This window comes from Zootoca vivipara, chromosome 16, assembly GCF_965207765.1.
Source record: "Zootoca vivipara chromosome 16, rZooViv2.hap1.1, whole genome shotgun sequence".
Lineage (NCBI taxonomy): Eukaryota > Metazoa > Chordata > Lepidosauria > Squamata > Lacertidae > Zootoca > Zootoca vivipara.
Window position 1 is genome coordinate 32,903,399 of NC_142599.1, and position 24,726 is coordinate 32,928,124.

The window sequence follows — 24,726 nt, forward strand, 5'->3', positions numbered from 1 at the left end:
TTTTTATTATTGCATTATTTTTTTGTAAAGGGAACCTGCTGAAGGCCTTCCAGCCGCTGCTGGACTCCAACTCCCAGCAACCCTAGCAGCCAGCAACGGCCAAAAGGTCAAGGACGGCATGACGGAAGTTGTAGTCCAGCAACTCGCAAGGCAAACAACATTACCCTCCTTTCCAGGTGGGCGCGCGCCTCTTCCTCATTCCTATCTCTGCGGCCTCATTACGCCTCGCCCAACCCACCGCACGTCCGGCGACGCCCGCCCACGGCGCATTCTTACTCCGCCCTCCCTCCCCCATACGTGGCGTGCGTATGTGCGTATGCTGAGCGCGCGTAGATCGCGAGCGCAACGGCGACGGCGACGCATGCGCGCCGCGACTCGCCCGTTCGCTCGGAGCAGCTGGCTTCGTCCCTCAGTTCGGGGAAGTGGGGAGACGAGGAGCCGCCGCCGCCGCCGCCGCCGCCAAGACGGACTTCTTGTGGGACAAGCGCACCGGGCTGGCGGCCAAGAGGGTGCGGGAAACTGCGGGGGGGAGGGCTATTATGGACGGGGTGGGGCGAGGGGAGTTCGTCCTCCGCCCCTCCCCCCGCTGTGGGGGATCTATGGGGAAGGACGGGGGGTGGGGCTCATGAGGGGCAGACCAGGCCCAGGGGGTCCTGTGGGAGGGGGGTGACCTGGGGTAGCTCTTCCCTCGGCTCTCTTTATTATTATTACTATTAGTATTATTAATTACCTCTCATTAATTACCTCTCAATTAATTACACCACAATAATGGGGGTCTTGAACACTTAGGCCTTGGGAACAACCATCAGGGTGAGCCTCTGAGAGCCCTACTCGCAGCATTATTTATTTTCCTGTATAGGCCGCTCCATTGTAAACACAGGCACTCCTCGAAGTGGCTTGGGGAAAAGACTGTAAAGCAGCGAATAAGGCTCTTGATGGCAGGGTCGGTTAGGCAGAATGTTGTGGGGGGAGGTGGGGGTCTCGATGACCCTCGTGGTCCCTTCCAACTCTACAAGTCTTATTCCAAGAAATTGTCCTGCTGCTGCTGCAGTTGCAGCAGGTGAGGAGGGGCATCTCTTCACATGGCTCTATCTATCTTTGCTCTTGTTGTCGTTTATCGCATTTGTATTCCACCTTTTCTTCCAAGGAGCTGAAGGTGTTATTGCTGGTTAGTGCACTCTCTCTCTCCCACCCACCCACCATTAATCACCTTCGCTAGCACCACATCACCACCCATTGTTGTTGTAGCAGTGGTGATTAACAGCAACCACAACCACACTTAGGCATTGTTTACAGCACAGTCCTAATGTAGGCAACAGCAGGATGTGGGGATTGTGTTGGGCTATTATTTGTTTCATATAATTTATTATATGCAGCTTGATTGTAAAAACCAAATAAACCCCGAAAGGGTTTACAAAAAGACTAAAGCAATGAAATTATCAGTAAAGAAACCCCAGCTATTTAAAACGTCTTTTTATTTTAAAAACAAACCAGAACTAGATTAAAATGCATGTCAGCATTCTGCGTATCTGGATATGCTTGCCTAAGCAAGAAAATGTTTTTAGCAGGTGCTGGAAAAAGCACAGTGAAGTTGTTTAGACCTGCTGGAATCGGGAGCTGTGTCTATTAGGACCCACCCTCTTTTGACTATTTTAAATACTGAATTTTAAATATAAGAGCCTAAGAAAGGGCCTGTCTAGTCCAGCATCCTGTTCTTAACAGTGAGCAATCAAATTTTCGGGTTCCTGTGAGAAACCTGCAAATGATTTTAAATTGTTGTAACCCTGTCCTGGGACCTGCAGGTGAAAGACAAGTAATAACAATAATAAAAAATAATATTTGAAACATTTGTATACCACTTAATTATTTGCATTTCTATGTGGTGCATATAAATGACAATCCACTGAAAACAGGACAAGCAAATTTATCATAAAATCAAACATTTTATTTATTAGTTGCTTGTTACCAAGGGTGGTTTCATATACATGCAGAGACAGAGAGGCTAACTTAAATCTGTTGACTTCTGTGGGTTTACTCTGAGTAGGACTTAATTTGATAAAATTCCATCACTAGAGGAGATGGGTGACAAGAGCAGCTCCTTTGGGGTGGCTTTTCATTGCAGTAATAATGACAATGCCACTGTTATTTCTTTATTACATGTATATCCCACCATACCTCCAAGGAGCTCAAGGTGGCATACATGGGTCTCCCCCTCCCCATTTTTATCTTCACAAGAACCCTGTGAGGTTGGTTAGGCTAAGAGACTGCAGCTAGCCCAGTATCACTCACAGCTGAGCGGGGAATTGGACCCAGGTCTCCCAGAGTTCTAGCCCACCGCTTGAACTATTATGTGCCACACTGGCACACTAACATGGTTAACAGCAGTGCTTTTATTTTTATTTTTTGGGGGGAGGTTCCAGTACTTGTCATGAGTAAGCGCCACACTTTTAACATTGGGGGGGGGAAGGTGCCAGTACAGCGTACCCTTGAGTACCCCAGGAAAAAAGCATAATAAAATTATTGTTATTCCTGTGGAACACCCTCCCATCAGATGTCAAAGAGATAAAGGCATTTGAAAGCAGCCCTGTATCAGGAAGTTTTTTTATGCTTGATGTTTTATTATATTTTTATATTTTGCTGGAAGCTGCCCAGAGTAGCTGGGGAAAGCCAGCCAGATTTGGGTGGGGGTATAAATAATAAAATTATTAAAGTTATTAGTAACACCATGCCCTTTATATACCCAACGCCAGCATTGTAGAGGGACTACTGTAGCTTTTCAGGGGAGGAGGCTGACTTTCTTTTCATTAGCATGATTTTGTCATTTAATATGAAGAGTAATGACATTGTTGAGTAATGTGTCTGTAATAGATGCAGCACAATTGTGTGTGAAATGTGTTACAATGACAGCAGGGTAAGAGGCTGGCTCCTGCTAGCCTTATTTTATTAGTAGTATCAGTAGTAGCAATAGTAGTAATGACTTAACAACAGTAGCATTCTTAATAGTGTATTTACAGTATTTTCAACACCATAATTGTATCTGAGGTGGGTGACGAGTAGTTTTTCAGTGCAAGTGTTGTTTTTTAATAATGATATTTATATTGTTCAACCCTGTAATTCCTAATATACGTAGCACCGTTACTGATGGTGGATAGGAAGGACAGATTTTCAAGGGACAGGTTCTGTTTTTAAAATTAGTTTCATTAATATTAATGATAAATTAACGGCAGCTTTGTTAACAGTGTGTGGCCCCCCTATGGGTGTTCTGGAGGCTGACAAGAGAACGTGCCTTTTCAGAGGTGGCCCCTGCTTGTGGAATGCTCTTCCCAGGAAGGCTCACCTGGCACCATCTTTATTTTTAGTTGCTAGGCAAAGACTCTACTCTTCACCTGCGCTTTTGGCCCTTAATTTCAGGGTTTCAGGCATTTCTGGCCTCTTTGAGTGGGGCAGGATTTGTGAGACCTATCTTTTCAAGATGTGGTTTTAAGGCTTTTACCCAATTTGTTTTAATGGAAGGTCGCTTTAGATCACTTTTGTGAGGAAAGTGACTAACGAATATAATAATATTATTTTTATAATATGTCATCATTTGTTGGCAAGTCGCCTAATAAATGTGTTCTAGGTGCTGTAAAAAGAAAGGTGTGGTGTGCATGTAGCCTAAGAAACTGATTTAGATACAGAGTAAGAAATGGATGTAGATAAATAATTCTGGACACTATTTGTATATTGAATTATTTTTATCCTACTGGGTTTTTTTTAAGTCTGTAATGAATCCTGCTGCCTATGTGTGTCCTAGCTGTCTTACTACTCCTTTTACAGTTCCTTGTTTTTTTAAAAAAAGTTTGCTTAGTAAATTATTAGTCTGAATGGAAAATGGAGCTGCATTTTTTTTTAATGTCCAGCTCAGCTTTGAGTTTGTTTGTTGTTGGTGCTGTTTTCTTTTCTTTTCCTTCAGGGTTTCTAAAATGGTTTTCTTTGTGGTTCTTTTATCTCTTTCGCATGCTGCTTTGAGTGTGTGGAAAGGTGGTGTGTTACATAGGTTTATGAATCTCAAGCTCTTCTTGACATGGCGCATGCTTAAACTCTGGAATGCCCTCCCACCTGAGCAGGTACTGAGGGCCACCTGCTTGGATGGTTTCAAGTTTAAAAGAGAATTAGGCAGGTTCATGGAGGAGAAACTTGCTCAGCTTCCTGTGTATCAATGAACAAAAGGACCTCATGGCGTAGAGGTGGGCAGAAAGTCGGGGTGGGTGGGGGGATTTGTGATAGATCAGCAAGGATTTCTGATTCTCAGCTGTTTTAACAAGAACAAAAGCTGCCCTCCCACAATGGTGCATTCCATGACAACTTTTATTTAGGTGTAAGCCCCAGTGTGGCAGTTGGAATTTCCTCCCCAGATTACAATTGCTGTGAATTCAAAGCAAAGACGTGGGCTAAGGGCATGCTCCCGAGGCACTGGTCAGGAATGGAGGGAAGTGTAGCCCTGCAAGATCCAGAGAGACACAGGCTCCTCCATCCCTGGGAGGTAGGAAGAGCTATTTTAAGAGCAATTTGGAAACTCTGTATGGTCTCTTAAATAGCTCTTGTAAATGGCTCTTGATTGGATGTAACAGCATAATGGCAGGGCTTTTTTAATTAATGAAAAGCTTGTATAGATTAGTTTGTGTCAAAACACTATTCTGTTGACTGCTGGGGAAAGCCCTTTGTTTCATTTTTTTGCAATTCAAAACAGGCTCCTCCCCCCCTTAACGTTTTTTAATTGCTGCCCACCTGGCAGCCAGTTTAGGTAGCCCCACTTAACCCTTCCCTCTTTTCCTTGCAGATGCCTCATTCCAGAAGGTTCCGCTCTTCAGAACGCAGCAGCCGGGGCAGCTTCCATGAGCGTTACAGAAGCCGCAAGCACAAGAGGAGGCGGAGTCGCTCACGGTCGAGCAGCAGTGAGCGGCGCCACCGCAGGGAAGACAGCTATCATGTCCGTTCCCGCAGGTGAGCACGTGTTGTCGGTAGGAGCAGAAGGTACCAAGAGCCAGCGCTGGCTGTGACACCTAAAGCAGGACCCTAGAAAATAGTGGCTCTGAGGTGAATGGCCCAACCTCCCCAGCCTGGTGCCCTCTAGATCAGCCCTCTAGATTCAAATGAAGTGGGTTGCAAAGCCTATGCAAATTCATTCGTAATTTTATTTGTATGCCACTTTTATGCACCAAAATAATCATGCTCAAAGTGGCTTAAAACAAAGGAAACAGGAACAAACACATTTCAAAATCAAATGGTGCAAAAGCAATTTCATGAGAACACAATAAAACAATAGCAAATATAACAGCATACAAGAAGCAACATTTCAATACTGTAACTTTAACAAGATTATCTTAATAGCATCCTATAGTAAAAATAGCAAGGGAGCTTGAAAGTTTCACCTTGGTCCTAGAAACAAGCCTCCCATTATGTTGTTGCAAGTTTTATAAGCAAACCCCAAATCATTATTGCTTGTAATCCTTTAAGTGGTCTTTTTTTATTTCGTTGGCAATTTACGATGCTGTGTTGTCATTTGTGGCAATAAATTGGTTGGTCACCATTCCAGGATGCTTTGGACTTGCAGGTCACCAAAAGATTGGGATCTGCTGTTCTAGATGACGTTAGACTCCAGCTCCCATCATCCCTGACCATTGGTCATGCCTGCTGGGGCTGATGGGAGTCTGGAGTTCAGGGAAGGCTGAAGGTCCCTGAGGCTTCTGTCTATATGGTGCGTGTGTGTGCTTGCACTGCCCATTCTTCATGTTTTTGATATGTACACTTGGGAAAGAAACATGGTAAGCTCCATGATGAGGCCTATTTTGTTTGTTTGTTTGTTTGTGTGTATATGTATATGTATGTATGTATGTATGTATGTATGTATGTATGTATGTATGTATATGTGTATATATATATATATATATATATGTGTGTGTGTGTGTGTGTGTGGAATTCCAGAGGGGTAGTTGTATATGTTGCAGCATACATAAAAGGAAAGTACTTCTTCACACAGTGTACTGTTAAACTATGTATCTCACTTCCACAGAGGCCTGACTGGCCACCAGCTTGGATGGCTTTAAAAGAGGATTAGAACAATTCATGGCACAATGGCTATGCTCTACCTCTACTGTCAGAGGCAGCAGGCCTCTCAATACCAGGAACTGAGAACCACACATGGATTGAGTTGCTGCTGCCCTGAGGCCCTGCTTGCAGGCTTCCCACTGGGGCATTTGGTTGGCCACTGTGAGAACAGGATGCTGGACTAGATAGGCCATTGGCCTGATCCAGCAGGGCTCTTTGTGTGTTCTTGCATAGAGAGGGCCTCCTCTGACACTTTTCTAAAAACTATTTGGTGCACAACGAGTGGCTGAGGACTGTGAGTGGCTGAGAACAGATACGTAACAGCACAAAGGATGGTTGCAAACTGGGGCTGGGGACAACTTTTGATTAAATGTGAGGAGTGTCGCTTGTCACTGAGATGCAGCAACTTTGCATGCTGCAGCTCTTACATGTCATGGCGCTTGGGTCCAGGGGGGCTGGGCAGGCAACAGGCGGAAGCTGCAGATCGGGGGGGCAAACCTTACCCAGGCAGCACTGTGAACCAGCCTTGCCCAATACCCTTTGCCTCTGCTCCTGGATCCTGGCTGAATTGTGCCATGTTTCTCCCCCGCTGCCCTTCTCCCAGCTACGATGACCACTCCTCTGACCGGCGCGCCTACGACCGGCGCTACTGCGATGGCTATCGGCGAGAGGGGTACAGCCGCGAGCGGGGCGACGCCTACTACGAGCCTGACTACCACTCCTACGAGTATCAGCGTTCCCGGGATGGCAGCTACCGCAGTTGCAAAAGCAGCCGCCGGAAGCGACGGCGGAGACGCCGCCGCAGCCGCTCCTTCAGCCGCTCCTCATCGGTGAGTAGTTGTCACAGCCTCCAGAGGCAGCCGGATTTCTTCGATGAGAAACACAGTTGCGCAGCAGATGCTTTTGGGGCCCTGGTGTTAGTCCTGAGCCCCCTTCTGTTCCAGAAACGCCCACGCTGCTTGGAGGCCTGTCCTGCTCTGTTGAGAGTCCTAGATTGCTCCCGCCCTTGTCTTTTGGTAAGGATGGTTACTAGCTATAATGGCTATGCTCTGCCTCCACAGTAGGAGGCAGTAATGCTTCCGAATACCATTCACAAGGGGGAGAGCGCTGTTTTGCTCAGGCTCAGGGTAAGAACAGGGTGCTGGACTGGATGGGCCATTAGCCTGATCTGGCAGGGCTCTTGTGCTATTAACGATGGACTGCAAATGCTGCTGCATTAGGGACGTAGGAAGTGTCCTGTCTCCCCAGTGGCCAAGCTGGTCCTCCTGTGATGCCAGCCATCAGAGCATGATGGCAATAGTCCTCTCTCTGGCTACCATTTTCTAGGGGGCAGGCTGCCTCTGATCTCAGAGGTAGCTCATAGCTATCATGACAACCAGCCATTGATGTCCTTCCCCACCTCATGAATTCGCCTGCATCCCTTTTTTAAGGTCACCTGAGGTGCTCTCAGAGGGCTCAGCCAACCAGTGTCAAGGGTGGACTAATGCATCCCAATCTGAGAGTTTTCAGACTTCTCTAGACGCACAGTCAAGGCCTGTGATTTTGTGCCAAAAAGAAGATTCACAGTTTGACTTCTTGTGACGACAGGCTCGCCACGAGTTTGTGTGAATGATTTCAGCCTATCCCTTGCGGTGGGCCTCCTCAGCTTGTTTGCTCCCAGGTGGCTGTCTTCACCTCTACATGTAAGTAGGGAGTAGAGGCCTCTGGCACCTTGGTGGCTTCATAGTCTAAATTTCAGGACCATGGTCCATCTAGCTCAGTATTCCCTTCCCTGACTGGCAGAGGCTCCCCTGGATTTCAGACAGGGGGTCTCTCCCTGTCCTACCTGAAGATGCAGCATCAACAAAGCAGATGCTGTGCCCCTGAGCTGTATGTCTCCCCCCACCCCACCCTGTTGTAAGCCAAACAGGGATGCCAAACTGTGAGAGTATGAAATCGGAAACCAACTTTGTATTCCATCTATCTAGCCCAGTCTTTACATAGTCTGACCAGCAGTATCTCTCTAAAGTTTCTTTGGGGCAGAGGACCTTTCCCAGCCCTAGAAGGAGATGCCAGCAACTGAGCAAGGGGACCTTTTTCACTTGCAAAAGATGTAGTTCTTTGAATTCTCTGCATATGAAGCTACTGAATACTGAGTCAAACAGCTGGTTCATTTTGCCCAAGACCAGCTCGCTTGATAGAGTGTGAAGAGGTTTTTAAAGTGAGCAAGCTCTGTGTTGTAGGAAGAAAACAGGTAGACCTTTTGGATACTCCCAGAACAGTGGGTGCCTGCCACCTTCTTAACAGTTCTCATGGGGAATTTGTGGCTTTCCTGATACTGCTGGACTACAGCTCCCATCAACCCCTGGCAGCATGACCAGTGATAATGGGAGCTGTTTCCCAGCAACTTCTGGAGGTCGATAGGTTCTCTGTCACTTCCCAGGACAGGCATGGGCTTTATTGTAGAATTGGTGTGTCCCCAACTTCTGATAGCTGACACACACATCTTTCCCCGAACTAACAAATGAGGACGTTAACAATTGAGGACACAATTCCTTCTTGCACCTAAAAAAATGTTGACTTTGAGGTTCTGTAAGAGTATGAACCAACAACTCCTTTGTTTTCTGTTGTGTGTCTGCTTGTCCTGGTCATACCTCTCGACTGGAAGGCCAGAGCAGTGACTTAGTCCAGAGATGCAGCAGGCAGCCTCGTACAAGAGCTCTTGCCTCTGTATTGGGAGGAATTGCAACCACCCCATCACACCCTGTACAAACATGCTGCAAAATTATCTGCTTCCCCCCAAAGCAGAGGCTGTTCAGAAGGAGGCATGGCCAGAGTGGCAAATGGTGCAGAGCAACAACAGTCAGGCTCTTCCACTCATGAGTCCTTTGGACTTTTGGGAGCCTTGAACTAGGAAATGCTCTGGTACATGGTGTAGGTACATAATTGACGCTGCTTTTTTGGTTAGTGGATAGAGTTCAGCCAAAGTTCCACCTTACGGGGAGCTCTGTGCTTCGACCTAATTTCTCTCCTCATGGTAACTTGGGAAAATGCGTCCTGAAGTTATAACTTCTGCGAACATGGGGGATCTTCCTTAGACCAGTTCAGGCCTTTTGCCCATCTAGCCCAGTAGATTCTGACTGTCAGTGCTTCTCCTTGATCTCGGACAGAGAAAGGTCTTGCCCATCACCGGCTGCCTGGAGTTGCCAGGGACTTAACCCTGAGCCTTCACTCTACAGAGCATGTGCTCAGCCATCAAAGTCCAGTTCCTTCTCTGCTTGTTGGGGGTAAGCAAGTCTAGGAGGCTGGAAAGGAAGAGGTTGACCATGGAGGATTTCCACCCCTTGCCACTGATCGTCTGGTGGGGTCTGCTTCAAGCAAGCCCCATCCCTTTCCTGTGGTTGCTGAGCTTCTGGCTGGTGAGCCGCTGTCTGTGTGCTCTTCCAGCATGTAGACCCTATCATGCGAAGACCTGACTTTTCTCTCTGCCCTGTCCTTTTGTACTGACTTGGGTGGGTCTGTTTTGTGGAAGACTTTCTCCATTTTTATATATATATTACTACTACTTCTTTGATTATACATTTTATTTTTATTTTTTTTAAGAGAGATTTCCTAAGCTAGTGTGTGTGTTATCTTGACTTTTTTTTCCCTTGCAATATCCCTTATCGTTTATATATATATGCGCCTCTGCGCCGTATGAATTGGCCTGGGAATCGTCCCTCCTTCCTTCCTCAAATCTGCCAACGGGCCTACCTACCATTTCCATGGGTGACGCTTGGCTGGCTTGCCCCTGCGCTGGTTTGAAAACGCCCCGAATTGGCCGGGTGAATGAATGAATGAAAACACGAAAACCCTCCCCTCCTCTGCCTGTGCCTGCGTTTTTGGGGATCCCCCCGCAGCGGAGTCAGCAAAGCGGCCGGAGAGCCAAGAGCGTGGAAGACGACGACGAAGGCCACCTCGTCTATCGCATCGGCGACTGGCTTCAAGAAAGATGTACAGCCAAATCGTAACATAATCTAGTCTCTAGTTAAGCTCCCGTTGCAGTCGCGCAGTTGCTCTCTTAGCTTCCCCCTCCCTCCCTGTTCCTTTCTTATTTTTCTTCACAGTATTAATTGTTGTTGTTATTTTTTTAAGGAAAAAAAAAGCCCAGCCCTTCTTCTGTTTCCTTTTCTTTAAAGAGTCTCCCTTCCCAACTCCTTTCTCTGTTATCTTTTCATATTGTTACCCAAAGTGTCAGGGATTGAATTAGTTTGCAGGGGCCTCCCTGTCTTGGCTCTTTGAGCTTGGAAAGGCAGCCTTTGTGATGGTGTGTTATGCTCTGTGACCAGAGACTGCTTGTTCTCTCACATTCTCTTTCTCTCTTTCTCTGTCTCTGTCTCTCTCTCCCTCTCCTTTCTCAGACGAGATTATTAGCACCCTTGGAGAGGGCACTTTTGGCCGGGTGGTACAGTGTGTGGATCACCGCAGGTGAGTGAGCCGGTGGCAGAAGGAAGCGGCATTTAGGATTCTGGTCCGAGTGGCAGCTGTGCTGGTCACTTGCAGCAAACATAGCAAATGTGTTCTGCTTAAAGGCTTATGGGGCTGAATCTTGCATTGTGGGTTGGAACTGCCTTTCTATGAGGAACAGCAAAAGCACATGGGAATCCTCCAGCTTAGAAGGAAAGGGTGACTCACGGGTTGTGGGGAAGGGCCCTAGCTCACTGCTAGAGCAGCTGCTTTACATGCCGGAGGTCCCAGGCTCAATCCCCAGCATCTCTAGGTAGGACTGGGGAAAAGACTCCTGTCTGAAATCCAGGAAAGTCAGCATAGCCTGTACTGAACTAGAGGGACCCAATGGTCTGACTCAGTAGAAGGCAGATTCCAAGAGTGTCTCTGTAATATTTGCTTGATACAGCGGTAGCTCGGTTGGCCATAGGTCAGTTGTAGAGCATCTGATTTGCGAACAGGAAGTCCCAGGTTCAATCTGCAGCATCTCCAGGTAGGGCTGGAAATGTCCCCTCCTTGAAACCCCAGAGAGCCTCTGCTGGTCAGTGTAGACAGTACTAAGCTAGATGTTCTAATGGTCTGACTAGTATAAGACAGCTTCCTATGGTCCTAACTCAGACCTGGCTTTTTTGTGAAGCCGGGTGCTGGAGACTACATAGACTTCGCTGTGATTCAGCAGGGCTGCTCTTGTTTGTGGACTAGAGCCCACTTCATCAGATGGCGTGGACTGCTAACCTTAGCTGGTGCCTAGATTTTTATATATGACCACCACATGGTGCGCAGACACACTTCTCCCCATATTGGTAAAAAGTATTTCTGCCAGGAAATGCATGTGTATCTAGGTAAAGACCAAATGTATGCAAGAAATGCAGCAGAGGAGGAGGTAAGGGAGTAGACAAAATTTTGAGGAGCCCTTCAGATGTTGTTGGACTCCAACTCAGCCGGCATAGCCAATCAGGGATGATGAGAGTTGGAGTCCAGCAATATCTTCATGGCCACAGGTACTCATCCCCTGCTGTAGACATAGGCAACCCTCCATTCTAATATGTACTTCTGCACCTAGAGCAATGATGAGGAACCTCTGGAGCCTTCCAGATGCTGTTGGACTACAACTTGCAACAGCCAGCATGGCCAACGGTCAGGGATGATGGAAGTTGTATTCCAGCAGCCTCTAGAGGATCACAGGCTACCACCTCTGTCTTAGACCAAGCGTTGGCAACCGGCAGCCCATGGGCCGGACGCGGCCCACGGAGGCCGTTTAACCAGTCCATGAGCTGCCCCAAAACCAAGCCGCCCGCTCGGCAAGTCCCCGTGCTGTGGGGACTCGCTTGCGTGGCGTCAGAAATTGCATCTGCGCACACGCAGATGTCGGAAATTGTGTCTGCGCATGTGCAGACTCGTGCAGACGCCGGAAATTGTGTCTGTGTATGTGCAGACATGTGCAGATGCCAGAAATTGCATCTGCGCATGTGCCGACTCGAGCAGACGCCTTAAATCATGGGCGCACTTGCTCACACGCGCTCGCTATCCGGCCCATGGAGGGGGCTCTGCGGGACTGATTCGGCCCAGGCAAGGTAAACCTTGCTGACCCTTGTCTTACACTAATTGTGTCCCAACCAATCAGGGTCATATTTTAAGCAAACTTACAGAGGTGTAAAGCTGGGGTGAGGGAATTTGTGGAGCCCTCCTGGTGTTGTTCGACTCCAACTCCCCTCATCACCAGCAGCCAGCATCCATGACCCTTGTCACAGATTATGGGAACTGGAGTCTTAACCACTTCTGGAGGGCTCCACAGGTTCTCTATAGTCAGAAGTTGAGATGATGAATAGCATTTCAAGCATCTCTCCCCGCCTCCTTCCAGCGGGGATTCTGAGATACTTCTCTTGCTTTCCTCCCAAGGAGCAATACACGGGTGGCTCTAAAAATAATCAAGAATGTGGAAAAGTACAAAGAGGCAGCTCGGCTGGAGATCAACGTGCTGGAGAAAATTAACGAGAAGGATCCGGAGAACAAGAAGTGAGTAGCTTGCCTGCCCTCCCCCCATATATTCAGTAGAATAGAAACACCATCACCCGAACCCACCCCCACCCACATTTCCCCCCATCTACCTCTTTTCCCCCTTTCCTTCCCAATGTCTCAACAAATGAAACTGATCTGTAAAAATGTTACGAGAGGCATTGCACATATTTCTGTAAACCAAAAAATCCTTAATAAAAAAAGAAGAAGAAGTGAGTAGCTCTAAGACATCTGGAAATAGGCGTGTGCGCCCTCTGCAAAATCTCTTGTCAAGGAAAGGAGCTCTGGCCCAGCCTTTCCCCCTCTTGTTTGCCTTCCTAGACCAGGTCCAGGAACTCCTGGCTTTCTCCTACAGTGCCACCTAGTGGAGATTACTTATATTTCTGTAAAGGAACCGAAGGGCAGTGTAGAAACGTCTTTACGAGTGGTAGCTGGTGGCTATTGGGTTAGGCAGGTTAGACTGAAAGAAGGAGCAGCCAGCCGATGGCCCACCTAGTAAGCAGGGTTGTTGCAACAGCCAAGGGGGGAGCTGAGCATCGCTGTTCTCAGCGGAGGCAATGGAGAGGCCTTGCTGTCCCTTCTCTCTCCTGCTTTAACCTGATAAAATGGCTGCAGCTAGTTGAGGGGGGAGGGTTTTTGAAAAGAATAATCTTTGTTGGATTGTTATATATAATAGCAATTATATAGCATGACATCCCCCCCACCCCCATAACAGGTATCAGGTTGCACATTAACATGAACGATTCTTATAAATATCTACAAGTTATCTAAATGTCCGGCATATAACGTTCTGGAGACAGCACAAAATTGTGCTATCTGTCTCAGTCATTCCCAAGGAAGAAATAAAATTCAAGCTGTCCTGTTCAGGATAACAAGACACGCAAAATTGCTTTGGAGAGTTTTATCTTCAAGACCAGTTCCATTTTTATATAGAGTAAATGGCCATCATATTGCAAACCCCCCCCCAGTTTTTCTGTTTTTAAAAAAAATCACTTCTGAGTTATTTTCTCAGTAGTGGCCAATTGCCAGACATTTTTGTACCCCGAGTCGTGGGATATTCCTTGTGTAAGACCCTCAATGTTTCAGCCATAGCTAGCCTAGTGGCCGCTAAAAGAATAGGCAATAAATATTTGTGAGTCCCATCACTCTCCTCCTCCTGTAGCCTGATAAAACAACTGCAGCTAGTTGCAGGAAGGAATCTTCAACTGCCTGTGCCTTTCTCTGTCCTCCAGCCTGTGCGTGCAGATGTACGATTGGTTCGACTATCACGGTCACATGTGCATTTCCTTCGAGCTGCTGGGACTCAGCACCTTTGACTTCCTGAAGGACAACAATTACCTGCCTTACCCCCTCCACCAGATAAGGCACATGGCCTATCAAGTGTGCCTGGCTGTCAAATGTGAGTGCCAAGAGCAGACACGGGCTGGGGTGGGAGGGCAAGTGGGGGCAAGAGGCTGCAGCAAGACGCAGGCCTGCTGGATCTGGACGGTTTAATGCATTTATTTATTTAGACCATTTCCGTAAAAAAAGAAAAAAAGGCTGCAGCTCTTGAGTTGCAGCTTTTTGTAGTTTAGAGAAAAGCTAAACAAGAGGTGATATGAAGTTTGCATGGCCATGGTCCATCTAGTCCAGCATCCTGTTCTCACAGTGGCCAGCCAGCCTGGAAAGCAGGACCCAAGCAGGAAAATGCAGTTCCCTCTTGCGTTTTTCAGCCGCTGGTATTCAACAGTATTTCTACAAAGTTGCCTCACATGGGAGTTGCAGGGACAGACCCGGAACATGCCATCTTCCCCCTTTCCTGGACTCGAGAACCTGGAACAGGTTCTTATATTTTGCGTACCTGGAAGGTAGCCAGCTGTACAAAGTCGAGAGGTTTTTGCGTCTTTGCAGACACCCCTGCCCCACTCTGTGCTCCACCCTGGGAAGCCAGAGGGACGGTTGCAGTTCAAGGACACATTCCAGCCACACAAATCCACTTCAGGAGGAGACAGAGCAGGGCTGCTGAGAGGTGTAGTCTGAGGAGCCTCTTAAAGTCCCAGTGGAGAGGTACTGGAGGCCACATTTGGTCTTTAGTTCCTCGCTCACCTCTGCCATAGATCCCTGGAAGGCTGGGCTTGCTTTGCATGAAAAATGTCCATGCTTAAACTCTGAAATCTCCAGTTAAAATGATCCCAGGCAGAAAAGCCAGACAACACTTCTGTGTGCTCTTTGATGAGACATTGCTCTCCAGCAGTCTCTCTTTGTAGAAAGCAGCTTGGTTATGTTCAGCTGCAGCCAGGGGGGAAGTGTCCCCCAAAAGTGGATCCGTTAAACCTGGAAAGATAAAAATGTTGTCTTTAAAAGGTTTCCAAGGAGAGGGCTTGGATGGAAGGGGTGCTGACCTGTGGCCTGGTTCACGTGGAGAACTTTTAGAGCTGTGCAGGATGAACAAGTGCAGCTTTTTCTTTGCGAGTTTTAACACCCTGCCTTGTACCCACCTCTCATGTCAAAATCTGACCTGGTTTCATTTCCTCCCTCCCCCTCCAGTTTTGCATGAAAACAAGCTCACACATACGGACCTCAAGCCCGAAAACATCCTCTTTGTCAACTCTGATTATGAGATGACCTACAACCTGGAAAAGGTGAGTGTGCATTGGATAAATCCGTATCATACTGCAACAAACAGGCCGGGGGGGGGGACACTTTGCGTTTTGCAGTCTGCGCAGCGTTGGCTCCAGGGAGGAAAGAGGGACGAGCAGAGCTAATTGGCAGGCTATAGGAAGCTGCTAGGCACCAAATCAAGACCATTGGGCCATCTAGCTCAGTACTGTCTACACTGACTGGCAGCGCCTCTGCAGGGTTTCAGGTAGGGAGTCTACCCACCCTACCTGGAGGTGCTGGAAAATGAACCAGGAATCGTCTGCATGTAAAGCAGATGCTCTGCCCCTGAGCTGTGTCCTTTCCCCATCCTTGCCTGGGACATCAAATCAAGGTGTGGTGAACCTTTTTCAGCCCAAGGGCCACATTCCCCCTTGGACATTCTTCCAGAGGCCAGAGGCAAAAGTGCACAGAATAACAAATGTCAGTTCCCTCAGTGTACAGTAGGCTAGTTTCAGTATTTCCTAAACTTGAGTATCCAACTGTTTCTGGACTACAGTTCCCATCATCCCTGACCATTGGTCCTGCTAGCTGGGGATGGTGGGAGTTGTAGTCCAAAAACACCTGGAGACCCAAGTTTGGGAAACACTGCTACTCACATTCAAACCCCCCTTCTTGATCTTTCATCCAAGCAAGAGGCATTATGGGAGTCCCAGGGCACATTCCAGCCAAGCAAAAAATGCTCGGAAGCCAGGGTGGGAGGTGAAGCAGAGCAGCTGAGGGATGTGGCCAGGGAAGTGGGGTGTAGCCAGATATAGAGGCCGGGGGGGGGCTGCAACATGGGCCCCGAGCCTGACGCCCCCCCCTCCACCCTGCATTAACAGCCCATTCCCCTTCTTTTCTTCCCTTGTCTCCCCCTCCCCACAAGAAGCGAGACGAGCGGAGCCTCAAGAACACGGCTGTCCGGGTGGTCGATTTCGGCAGCGCCACCTTCGACCACGAGCACCACAGCACCATCGTTTCCACGCGGCACTATCGGGCCCCGGAAGTCATCCTGGGTCAGTGTCTTGGCGCTCACTTGATTTTGGGGTTGCTAGTGAGTTTGGGCACGTGGGCAGGGCAGGAAGATCTGCATAAGACTGGTCTGGTGAGGAGAGGTGGGGCAGCAGCGGGGCTTGGCCAGCTCCGGGGCAACCTGCTGAAATTCTTTCTCGTATGACAGAGCTCGGTTGGACCCAGCCCTGTGACGTCTGGAGCATCGGCTGCATCATCTTTGAGTACTACATGGGCTTCACTTTGTTCCAGGTGAGCATCCCACAAGGTCTGGCAACCAACTGTCAGGGGTTGGACTGAGGAGGAATGGTGGGAGCTGTTGCCGATCCCCTCTCTCTGCAGCTTCCCCGCAAAGAGGAGGACAGTGTAGATTTAGAACAGTGGTTTGCCGAAAGGCATAGTTCAGAGGCTGACGAGGGGGGAAGCTGGGATATATTGTGGGAGCAGCAGGAAGGAGAAGCATCACAGAGAGACGTTTAACAGACTAAGTGTCTCTTGAGAGCATTCCCAATCCTCCCTCTCCCAAAACCAGACGGGCTGTGTGAGTAGCAGAACAGAAATCTCAGAGGCAGAAAGCACTGACCAGCTGGTGCAAGGGTGATGTATATTAGGAGGGACTGAAGGGGTGGGACTTTACTTGGAGCAACACCATTATTGTAAAGACAGCGTTCCTTTGTCTCTCTCTGTGAATACTGAATAAATTACGTGGTAAGAACTCTTTCGGTTATCTGCCGTTTGACTGCCACCGGAGGAGGGATCGTAATTTCCTGAAGCCTTGATAGAGCTTTGACACCAACTTCAAAACGAAATGTTATTTTGGCATATGTCTCCAGCAGGGAGATAGCCAGTCATGTTGCCCACCAGCCACCGCTGGGCTAAAGCTCCCAGCATGGTGCTTCATTCCTCCCCCCCCCCAAAAAAAACCCCCATTTTCAATCCCAAGCTGTTTTTCTTTCAGACCCATGATAACAGAGAGCATCTGGCAATGATGGAGCGAATCCTGGGTCCCCTTCCATCGAGGATGACCAGGAAGACCAGGTGGGGGCTTTTTGGTGCTCATGTGTGAGATGGGATGGGAAAAATCCAAAACACTTCCTTTGGGGTTGTTGGGCGGGTGGCTGCTCCCTAATCCCTCTGCTCACCTGGCTTTTTGTACTCTGGACCTCACCTGGCCATTCCTCGTTCACTGCAGGAAGCAGAAATACTTCTATCACGGCCGCCTGGACTGGGACGAGAACACCTCTGCTGGGCGCTATGTTCGAGAGAACTGCAAGCCGCTGAGAGTAAGGAAGGGCGTTGCTGCTTTGGGATGCGAGAGGGAGATCTGGAGGGATGTCACAGGGTCTGGGAGATGGGTTGGGCAAGGCGGGTTGGCTGGCACCAGTGGAAACTCTGGGTAGGAGCAAAGAGCAGCTTTCACCTACGAAGTGGTCATATACCGAGTCATAAGAACATAAGGAGAGCCTGCTGGATCAGGCCAGTCACCCATCTAGTTCAGCATCCTGTCCTCACAGTGGCTGGCCAGGTGCCCCAATGCGGAACCCTCAAGCAGGTCCTGAACACAAGAGCAACTCCCCTCTGGCCATGGAATAGCCAGTTGGTAGCCTCATCCTCCCCAAATTTGCCCAATCCTCTTTTAAAGCCATCCAAGCTGTTGGCCATCACTGCCCCCTATGGGAGCAAGTTGCATAGTTCAACCTTGTGCTGCGTGAAGAAGTTCCGTGTTTTATCTGTCCTGAATCTTCCAACAATCATATTCCTTAGATGCCCCCAAGTTAGTGTTTCTGAGCAACAGGGGGAGTCTTTTCCCTCTCCACATTCTCCAGGCCATACATCTCTGTCATGCCACCTGTTACTCGCTTTTTCTCCAAATCAGTGTTAAAAGATATATAAGCTAGGTGCCAAATGGCTTCTTAAACCCTGGGTTATAGTCTCCAAAACAGAATGCCTAAGTTGCCATTTGGGGGCCAGGCGGCTCAAAGGTCACATTTTTCAAGACAACTTTTTGGTTCCTGAAATTCGTTCTGATTGCGCAGATATAATATAATGGATAGACTTCTGCAGGATGGGGTATTAGTGTGTGAAAACAATCCAGGTCCAAGGATCCCCTGGCATTCATCTCCAGATGGAGACATCAGGTGCCATCCTGGCCCCCGGGCATCTTCACTTGGTCGCGTGTGGTCAATAGCCAGGTGCAAAATGTACCTGGCAAATTTCGAACGCTGCTCTAAACCTAAGAATTGCCTTTCCTCATGAGAGGGTTGCTGCATCCCCTTGATCATTTCGCTTGCCATTTTGGGAACTTTATCCAGCCCTGCAATATCCCTTTTGAGGTGAGGCAACCAGAGCAGCACACAGCATCCCCATAGGTGTGCCTCCAGCAGCCGGTCTTCCCTTGCGTTCTGACCGCCGCCTTCTCCCCACAGAGGTACCTGGCCTCCGAGGCCGAAGAACACCACCAGCTCTTCGACCTCATCGAGGGCATGCTGGAATACGAGCCGGCCAAGCGGCTGACGCTGGCCGAGGCCCTGAAGCACCCCTTCTTCGACTCCCTGAAGCTGCAGCCTGGCCCCAAAGCCTGGGACTCCAGCCGTGACATCAGCCGGTGACCAGCGTAGCTCCTCCTCCCTGACTCATCCCTGCCCCCAGATACCTTCCCGCACATTCGGCCCCTGTGGAGGCTCGTGCAGGTTACGCTCATGCATTTTGGTGCTTTAAAAATAATAATAACGGGGACGACGATAATACAGACTGCGTCCTGATTCACCACAGGCTCCCTTTTTTGTTATCATGTAAAGCTTGTTAATATGTGAGATAGTGTGTGTATATATAAATATAAATATATATAAATATATACATATATATATATATATATAAACATGCAGGAAATCTTGTGGCATTTCCCACCTGCCCCATTCCTGTAAATAATGTGACTCTCCCTCTGAATTGGGGCCCTCTTCTCCTCTCCTGCTCCGGCTGTACATAATTCCAGCCCCTTCTCTCCCTCCCCCCCCCCCCGGCAGCGTGTTCTCCACGTCCCCATGTAAGTTATAAGGCTGGTGGGATCCCCTTTGGGGAATTATTTTTGGATACGAAACCATAGCCCATTCCAATGCCAGGATTTTATATGGATTTTGTACAGTCTTTGTGGAAAAATCAAATAAAATATGACATGAATTAATGCTATGAGTAAGGGCTGCTGCTTGGGATGCTGCTTGTACCTGTCTCCTTCCGTCTGCCTTCTCTATTTCTTTTGCCCACCTCAATCCTGACATTGGTTAATAGGATTCCAATGGGAAGTGGAATGTCTTAATGGTCCTCTGCCCCAAGTACCATTTAAAGTTTTGTAAAATGCGTGGTATAGTGGTTAGAGCAGCGGGCTAGCACCTGGGAGACCATGTTTCAAATCCTCACTCCGCCGTGTTGAGATTCCTGCATTCCTGAGATTACAGGGGGTTGGACTAGATGACTCTCAAGGTCCCTTCCAACTCTACAATTCTATGAAGCTCTCGCTGTGTAGCCTTGGGCCAGTCACTGCCTCAAAAGACACACACCACCACCAATTTGTGGAAGGCGGGGTTGCATCCAAGTCAATCGTAAACTAGACCCATTGGAAATTAACCAGCCAGTGCAAGGCATGTCCATTCAGATCACTGGGTCTAATTTGAGTAGTTCTACTACCCCTCAAGCTTGGGTGGTGGCAGCCCAGGAGAGGGCCTTCTCGGTGGCAGCCCCTCAGTTGTGGACTTCCCTCCCACAAGGGCCACCTGGTACCTTCGCCAGACAACTTTTGGTGAATACTGAAGATGCACCTCTTTCAGTGGGCTTTGACACCTGAGAGATCTGTTTTCAGGGCTCACACCCTTGTTCCTGTGACTAATCTGTTTTAACCGTTTTTAATTTTAAATGGTTGTGGGGACCTGCGGAGTGGGCGGTAAATTTAGTGATGATACAGAGATTTGTATTTAAATAGGTCCCCGTAGGATTTCCTGCCACCATCAACTTTTGCTATAAGGTCCCCGAAATTACAATAATATACAGTTATGAAAAATGGCTAGGAATATGTTTAACTACTATAAAATGAGTAAACCCAGTTGAAGTGGAACAGAGCCGTATAAATTCAGTAAAACAAAATGCCCTTAGCTATCAAATACCAGGCTGAAGTGTTGCATCTTCATTATACAGCGGAAGCTGTACAATGAAGTTGCTACAGGATGCCCCTCTTTGGGAAGGGAGTGCCGCAATTTGGGAGCTGCTGGAGAGAAACGTAAGCATTCCTAAGCACATTTACCCTAAAATGGGCGTCTTTTTACTCACCTAGGTAATACATTGCGTAATCTGGAGACAAGCAAGCACCGATGGGCAATTATGGGGTTTATCCCGTGTTAGTCCTACTCAAAGTAGACTCGTGGAAATGGTTTTGTTTATTACTTCCAATGGGTCTACTAATGCTGGGAAAACCCCAATGTTCTGATCTGTGCACGGCGTCAGGTGACATGAATTAGGTCAAAGGCGGATCGTGGTGTTGCCGTCACGGTGTGTTTTGAGTTCTTTTTTTAAAAGCATGTGTCCAGGGAGCTGGAGTCCTTCCAGCTTTGCAAGTCGGTGGGGCTGGTGGTGCTTTGAGTCAGCTGGGCTGGGCCATCCCTGCAGGCTTAAATGACAAGGTCACGAGGGCTGACCCATGGCAGATCCCCGTTGGCCATTCTTGCTCTTGATCCCTCTTGTGGATCTATTCCAGAGGGCTAGTGTGTTAATCTGTTAAAATAAGTGCAAAGTCTTAATCAAAGTACAAACAACCCTTAAACCTCCTTCGATGTCAACTGCAGAAATATACATATGTTCTGGGTGTGGGTATTAAAGTGCCCCATAGCATGCCATGTGTGTGTTGGAAGATGGGGGTTTAGTTCTGCTTTTCATGGGATGGGGTCCCTGTATTTCTCATTGACTTGTGTAAAATGTGTGTGTGTGTGTGTTAGGGGGGGGGGTCAGTCGGGATGGAGGTCCAGATGAGTTTGGGGGGGTCAGCCTAGGTCCCTTTCCAGAACTTGTCATCTAGTATCTGTGAGGTTAGAATGTACAATGGTACCTCGCAAGACGAATTTAATTCATTCCGCGAATCAATTCGTTTTGCGAAAAATTCGTCTTGTGATCCGCGGTTTCCCATAGGAATGCATTGAAATTTCTTTTTTTTTGCCCATAGGAACACATTAATTAAATTCAATTCAATTCGCAAGACGAATTTTTCGCAAAATGAATTCATCTTGCGAGTAACCCATAGAATCGCAAGACGCATTCGTCTTGCGAGTTTTTCGTAGTGTGAGGCATTCGTCTTGCAAGGTACCACTGTATAAGGGGAATCTTGCCAAACCAGTTTCTATGTTAAGGTAATGCCTTTGTTTGGCTAGTCCAGGGGTAGGCAACCTAAGGCCCGTGGGCCGGATGCGGCCCGATCGCCTTCTCAATCTGGCCTGCTGACAGTCCAGGAATCTCCGTGTTTTTACAGGAGTAGAATGTGTGCTTTTATTTAAAATGCATCTCTGGGTTATTTGTGGGCATAGGAATTCGTGTTTTTTTTCTTTTTCAAAATCTAGTCCCGTCCCCCCCCATAGTCTGAGGGACAGTGGACCGGGCCCCTGCTGAAAAAGTTTGCTGACCCCTGGGCTAGTTCAAAGAGGTTGCCATAGAAACAAATGGATAGGCCTTTCCTCATGGCTGTTGAGCCTCTTCAATCCATGCTCAGGTTGTATATATACAGGTACAGTATATATATATATACAGGTGAAACTCGGAAAATTAGAATATCGGCGAAAAGTGCATTTATTTCAGTAATGCAACTTATTTTTTCTTTTGCTTTTAATTTTTACAAATGCTTTCTTTTGGAAATTCCACAGTAATAAAACAAATAGTTACAATAATACAAAAATAAACATCGCTATTACATTTCATTAATTACATTCCATTTATAATTGACCTCCCCCTCCTAATGACAAATAATTACAATTACAACAAATAAGGCTTGGCATATCTTGCTTTGCATGTCATGCATCTATCTCATATATTGGTTTCACCTTTTAAGTTGCTTTACTGAAATAAATGCACTTTTCGACGATATTCTAATTTCCGAGTTTCCCCTGTATTTATAAATAGGACTTCCAGGTGAAGATGGTGACGAGTAAGGCTGCTTGTCCTTGAGCTCTGCGGCCTGTTCTAGTTTTGTATATATATATTTATTTCTTGATATAAACACATTTATTGATATAAACACAAACAAAAAAATACGGTAAAAGCAGTAAGTGTGACTGATCAAATGCCTACAAAGATGAAATGAAAATACAATGAAAGCCTGAAAGCAATGGTGCATTCAACTATCTCACCTATTTTTCTATATACAGTATATGTAAAGGGGGTGAGTCAATTCAGTTCTCGACAAAGCCTCTCCACATGTTTATCTATAGAACAGGGGATTTAGTGGGCTTAGTTTTTATCCTGAATAGTTTTAATGTCAGTTGGCTCAGCAGTTCATGTTAATTGCTGCATACAGGCAAGGGACATATCCGTTTTACTTCTACGTGGGCTCAAAAGCCGTATATTTTAATTGGGAGTACAGGAGTTGGGAGAGCACCTGTTTTGGCTTGGCATTCTTAGCTGATACGAAATGCTTAGAAGACCAACTTGACTGAAGGATTGCAGTTTTAACGTGGCTTCAGTTAAAGCGCCCAGAACTCCATTGCTAAATTTAGCCCAGAAATCTGTGCTGGACTATTGTGACTGAGCCCAAGGGAGAGCTAACTGCAAAGCAGTATGTAATTAATATGTCTTGTGGCCGGAGATGCTTTATTCCAAGTAAGAGGTATTGCCACATATTCCTCTGATGGAAGTATAGGTCAATTGATCCGGGCTTGTTAGGAGCCGGTATATACATAGGCTCCCAGGCAACCTCAGCTTCCTCCATATAATAAAACCTCAATTGGGCATAACAATCTTGGCATAATAGACTGCTACAACAAAAGACTGCAACTCTCTTGACGTGGGAAATTTTGCATGATCACTGTCTCCTCTCTAAACGAACAGCAGAGGGAATCTTTAGCAGAACTGATGCACTGGAAAAGGAAGTTGAAATGTTGGAGGGTACGTTTCCGGGACATAGGAAATGGCTTCCTGCTGCTGATGTGGGTCGCGTGCCCCCTGTATTCTCTGCCCCCACCCTGGTGCAGCCTGGCTTCCAAGTCGGAGCGTTCGCTGTCTAAAGCAATCCATCGAGAGCGGAGCTTCAGAGCAGATTGACGCACCAGTGGGGGGTTTAGGCCGCGCTAAACAGATTGCAGCGCGATGAGCTGGGGGACTCTCGGGCCAAGGACAAGCCCTGGCAGGTGGCAGGACCCAGACCTGGGTTATAATTAAGCGGCTTAGAGCAAAAGGAGAGAAGGGGAGATGTCTGAGGAACCCTGGCGGAGGGTTGGGAGGGGGGTGTCATGTGATTCACTTGGCCTAATTCAGAAACACAGAGGTATTTCTGCCTGGAAGTGGGTGATGGCAGCCCAAACTGTCCACTGGTGCAGAATTGAGAGCTCTAAAAATTGCAGCTCTCATTACTTTTTTATTATTATTTTTAAATGTTCCTTGGTCTCTTGGTTGCAAAAGAAAAGCTTGTGAAGTCTTCTTGTGGTCTCATGGGATTTGCAGTCCCAAGTCTCTGGAGGGCGCCAGGTTGGCAAAGACTGGGGAGCATAAGGCAGAGGAGAGTCATCAGCAATATGCAATGGTTGAGATGCGACTCAGAGGCAATGATCCTGCGCATTGGCGTCAAGGCATTTGGAAGCCGTGTCCCTGTTTTCTGTCCATGAGGCATTCAAGGCTAATATATTAGGAATGAATAACGCAATCCGTATGGAGAGGTTTGATCATGGATAGAAGAACGTTTTCCTTGGAAACTGATTTTAATTCCTAGCTGGTTGACCATTTTTGTATACTGCCCAATAACTGATATTCTCCCGTTTAAACGGCATAGTTTAAAAGCCATAAATAATTCAGTTTGTGACATTGCACAAGACAGTTTTCAGTCCACACTCCTCGATTTTAGAATTGTTGTGGGTGAAAATTAAAAACCTGGTATGTTATGAACCAGGAAGCACCTCGAAAGCCAGTTAAAAGTTGTGTTTCTAAAAGGCCTGTTTTTAAAAATTGATTTCACCCGATAAAGCCTTAATACTAGAACCATTCCCTCATTTAACACTTTGAAAGATACATTTATATATATAAAAAAGGTATAAGAAGGGGGTACTTCTTTTTTAATCAGGCGAAGATACTTCCTGCAGGTATTCCTCGACCCACAAGTCCTCAACAGGTGAAAGACAGTAAGATGTCTTCTTATTACGGGAGTTGAGGGATAGCTCATTTGGTAGAGCATGAGACTTAATCTGAGGGTCATGGGTTTGAGCCCCATATTGGGCAAAAGACCCCTGCTTTGCAGGGGTTTGAATAGATTACCCTCATGGTCTCTCCCAACTCTACAAGTCTGTCATTGTG

The 24,726-nt window shown here is 47.4% G+C and overlaps 1 protein-coding gene across 3 annotated transcripts; it reads left to right on the plus strand.

The window, feature by feature from the left end:
* The first annotated feature begins 323 nt into the window (after positions 1-323).
* On the plus strand, positions 324-19,383 carry CLK2 (CDC like kinase 2). Of its 3 annotated transcripts, none has more exons than XM_035097956.3 (13): positions 346-509; positions 4,820-4,983; positions 6,692-6,917; positions 9,966-10,059; positions 10,467-10,533; positions 12,451-12,567; positions 13,800-13,966; positions 15,094-15,188; positions 16,073-16,202; positions 16,367-16,449; positions 17,156-17,235; positions 17,390-17,480; positions 18,624-19,383. In XM_035097956.3, exons 2-13 carry the CDS (start codon positions 4,820-4,822, stop codon positions 18,804-18,806), a joined length of 1,497 nt encoding a protein of 498 aa, XP_034953847.1. In that variant the 5' UTR covers positions 346-509; the 3' UTR covers positions 18,807-19,383. The 3 variants fall into 3 exon arrangements, with proteins under 3 accessions (XP_088515944.1, XP_034953847.1, XP_034953848.1); XM_035097957.3 differs by having other exon boundaries at positions 363-509; positions 16,076-16,202; XM_088659818.1 differs by lacking the exon at positions 9,966-10,059 and having other exon boundaries at positions 324-509.
* Positions 19,384-24,726: the final 5,343 nt, after the last annotated feature.

Bases quoted from the DNA above. Each gene is read 5' to 3' on its own strand.
- CLK2 (XM_035097956.3), top strand. From the start codon at position 4,820: ATGCCTCATTCCAGAAGGTTCCGCTCTTCAGAACGCAGCAGCCGGGGC. The intron at 6,918-9,965 runs GTGAGTAGTTGT...ATCCCCCCGCAG, and splicing joins CCTTCAGCCGCTCCTCATCG to CGGAGTCAGCAAAGCGGCCG. The intron at 15,189-16,072 runs GTGAGTGTGCAT...CCTCCCCACAAG, and splicing joins TGACCTACAACCTGGAAAAG to AAGCGAGACGAGCGGAGCCT.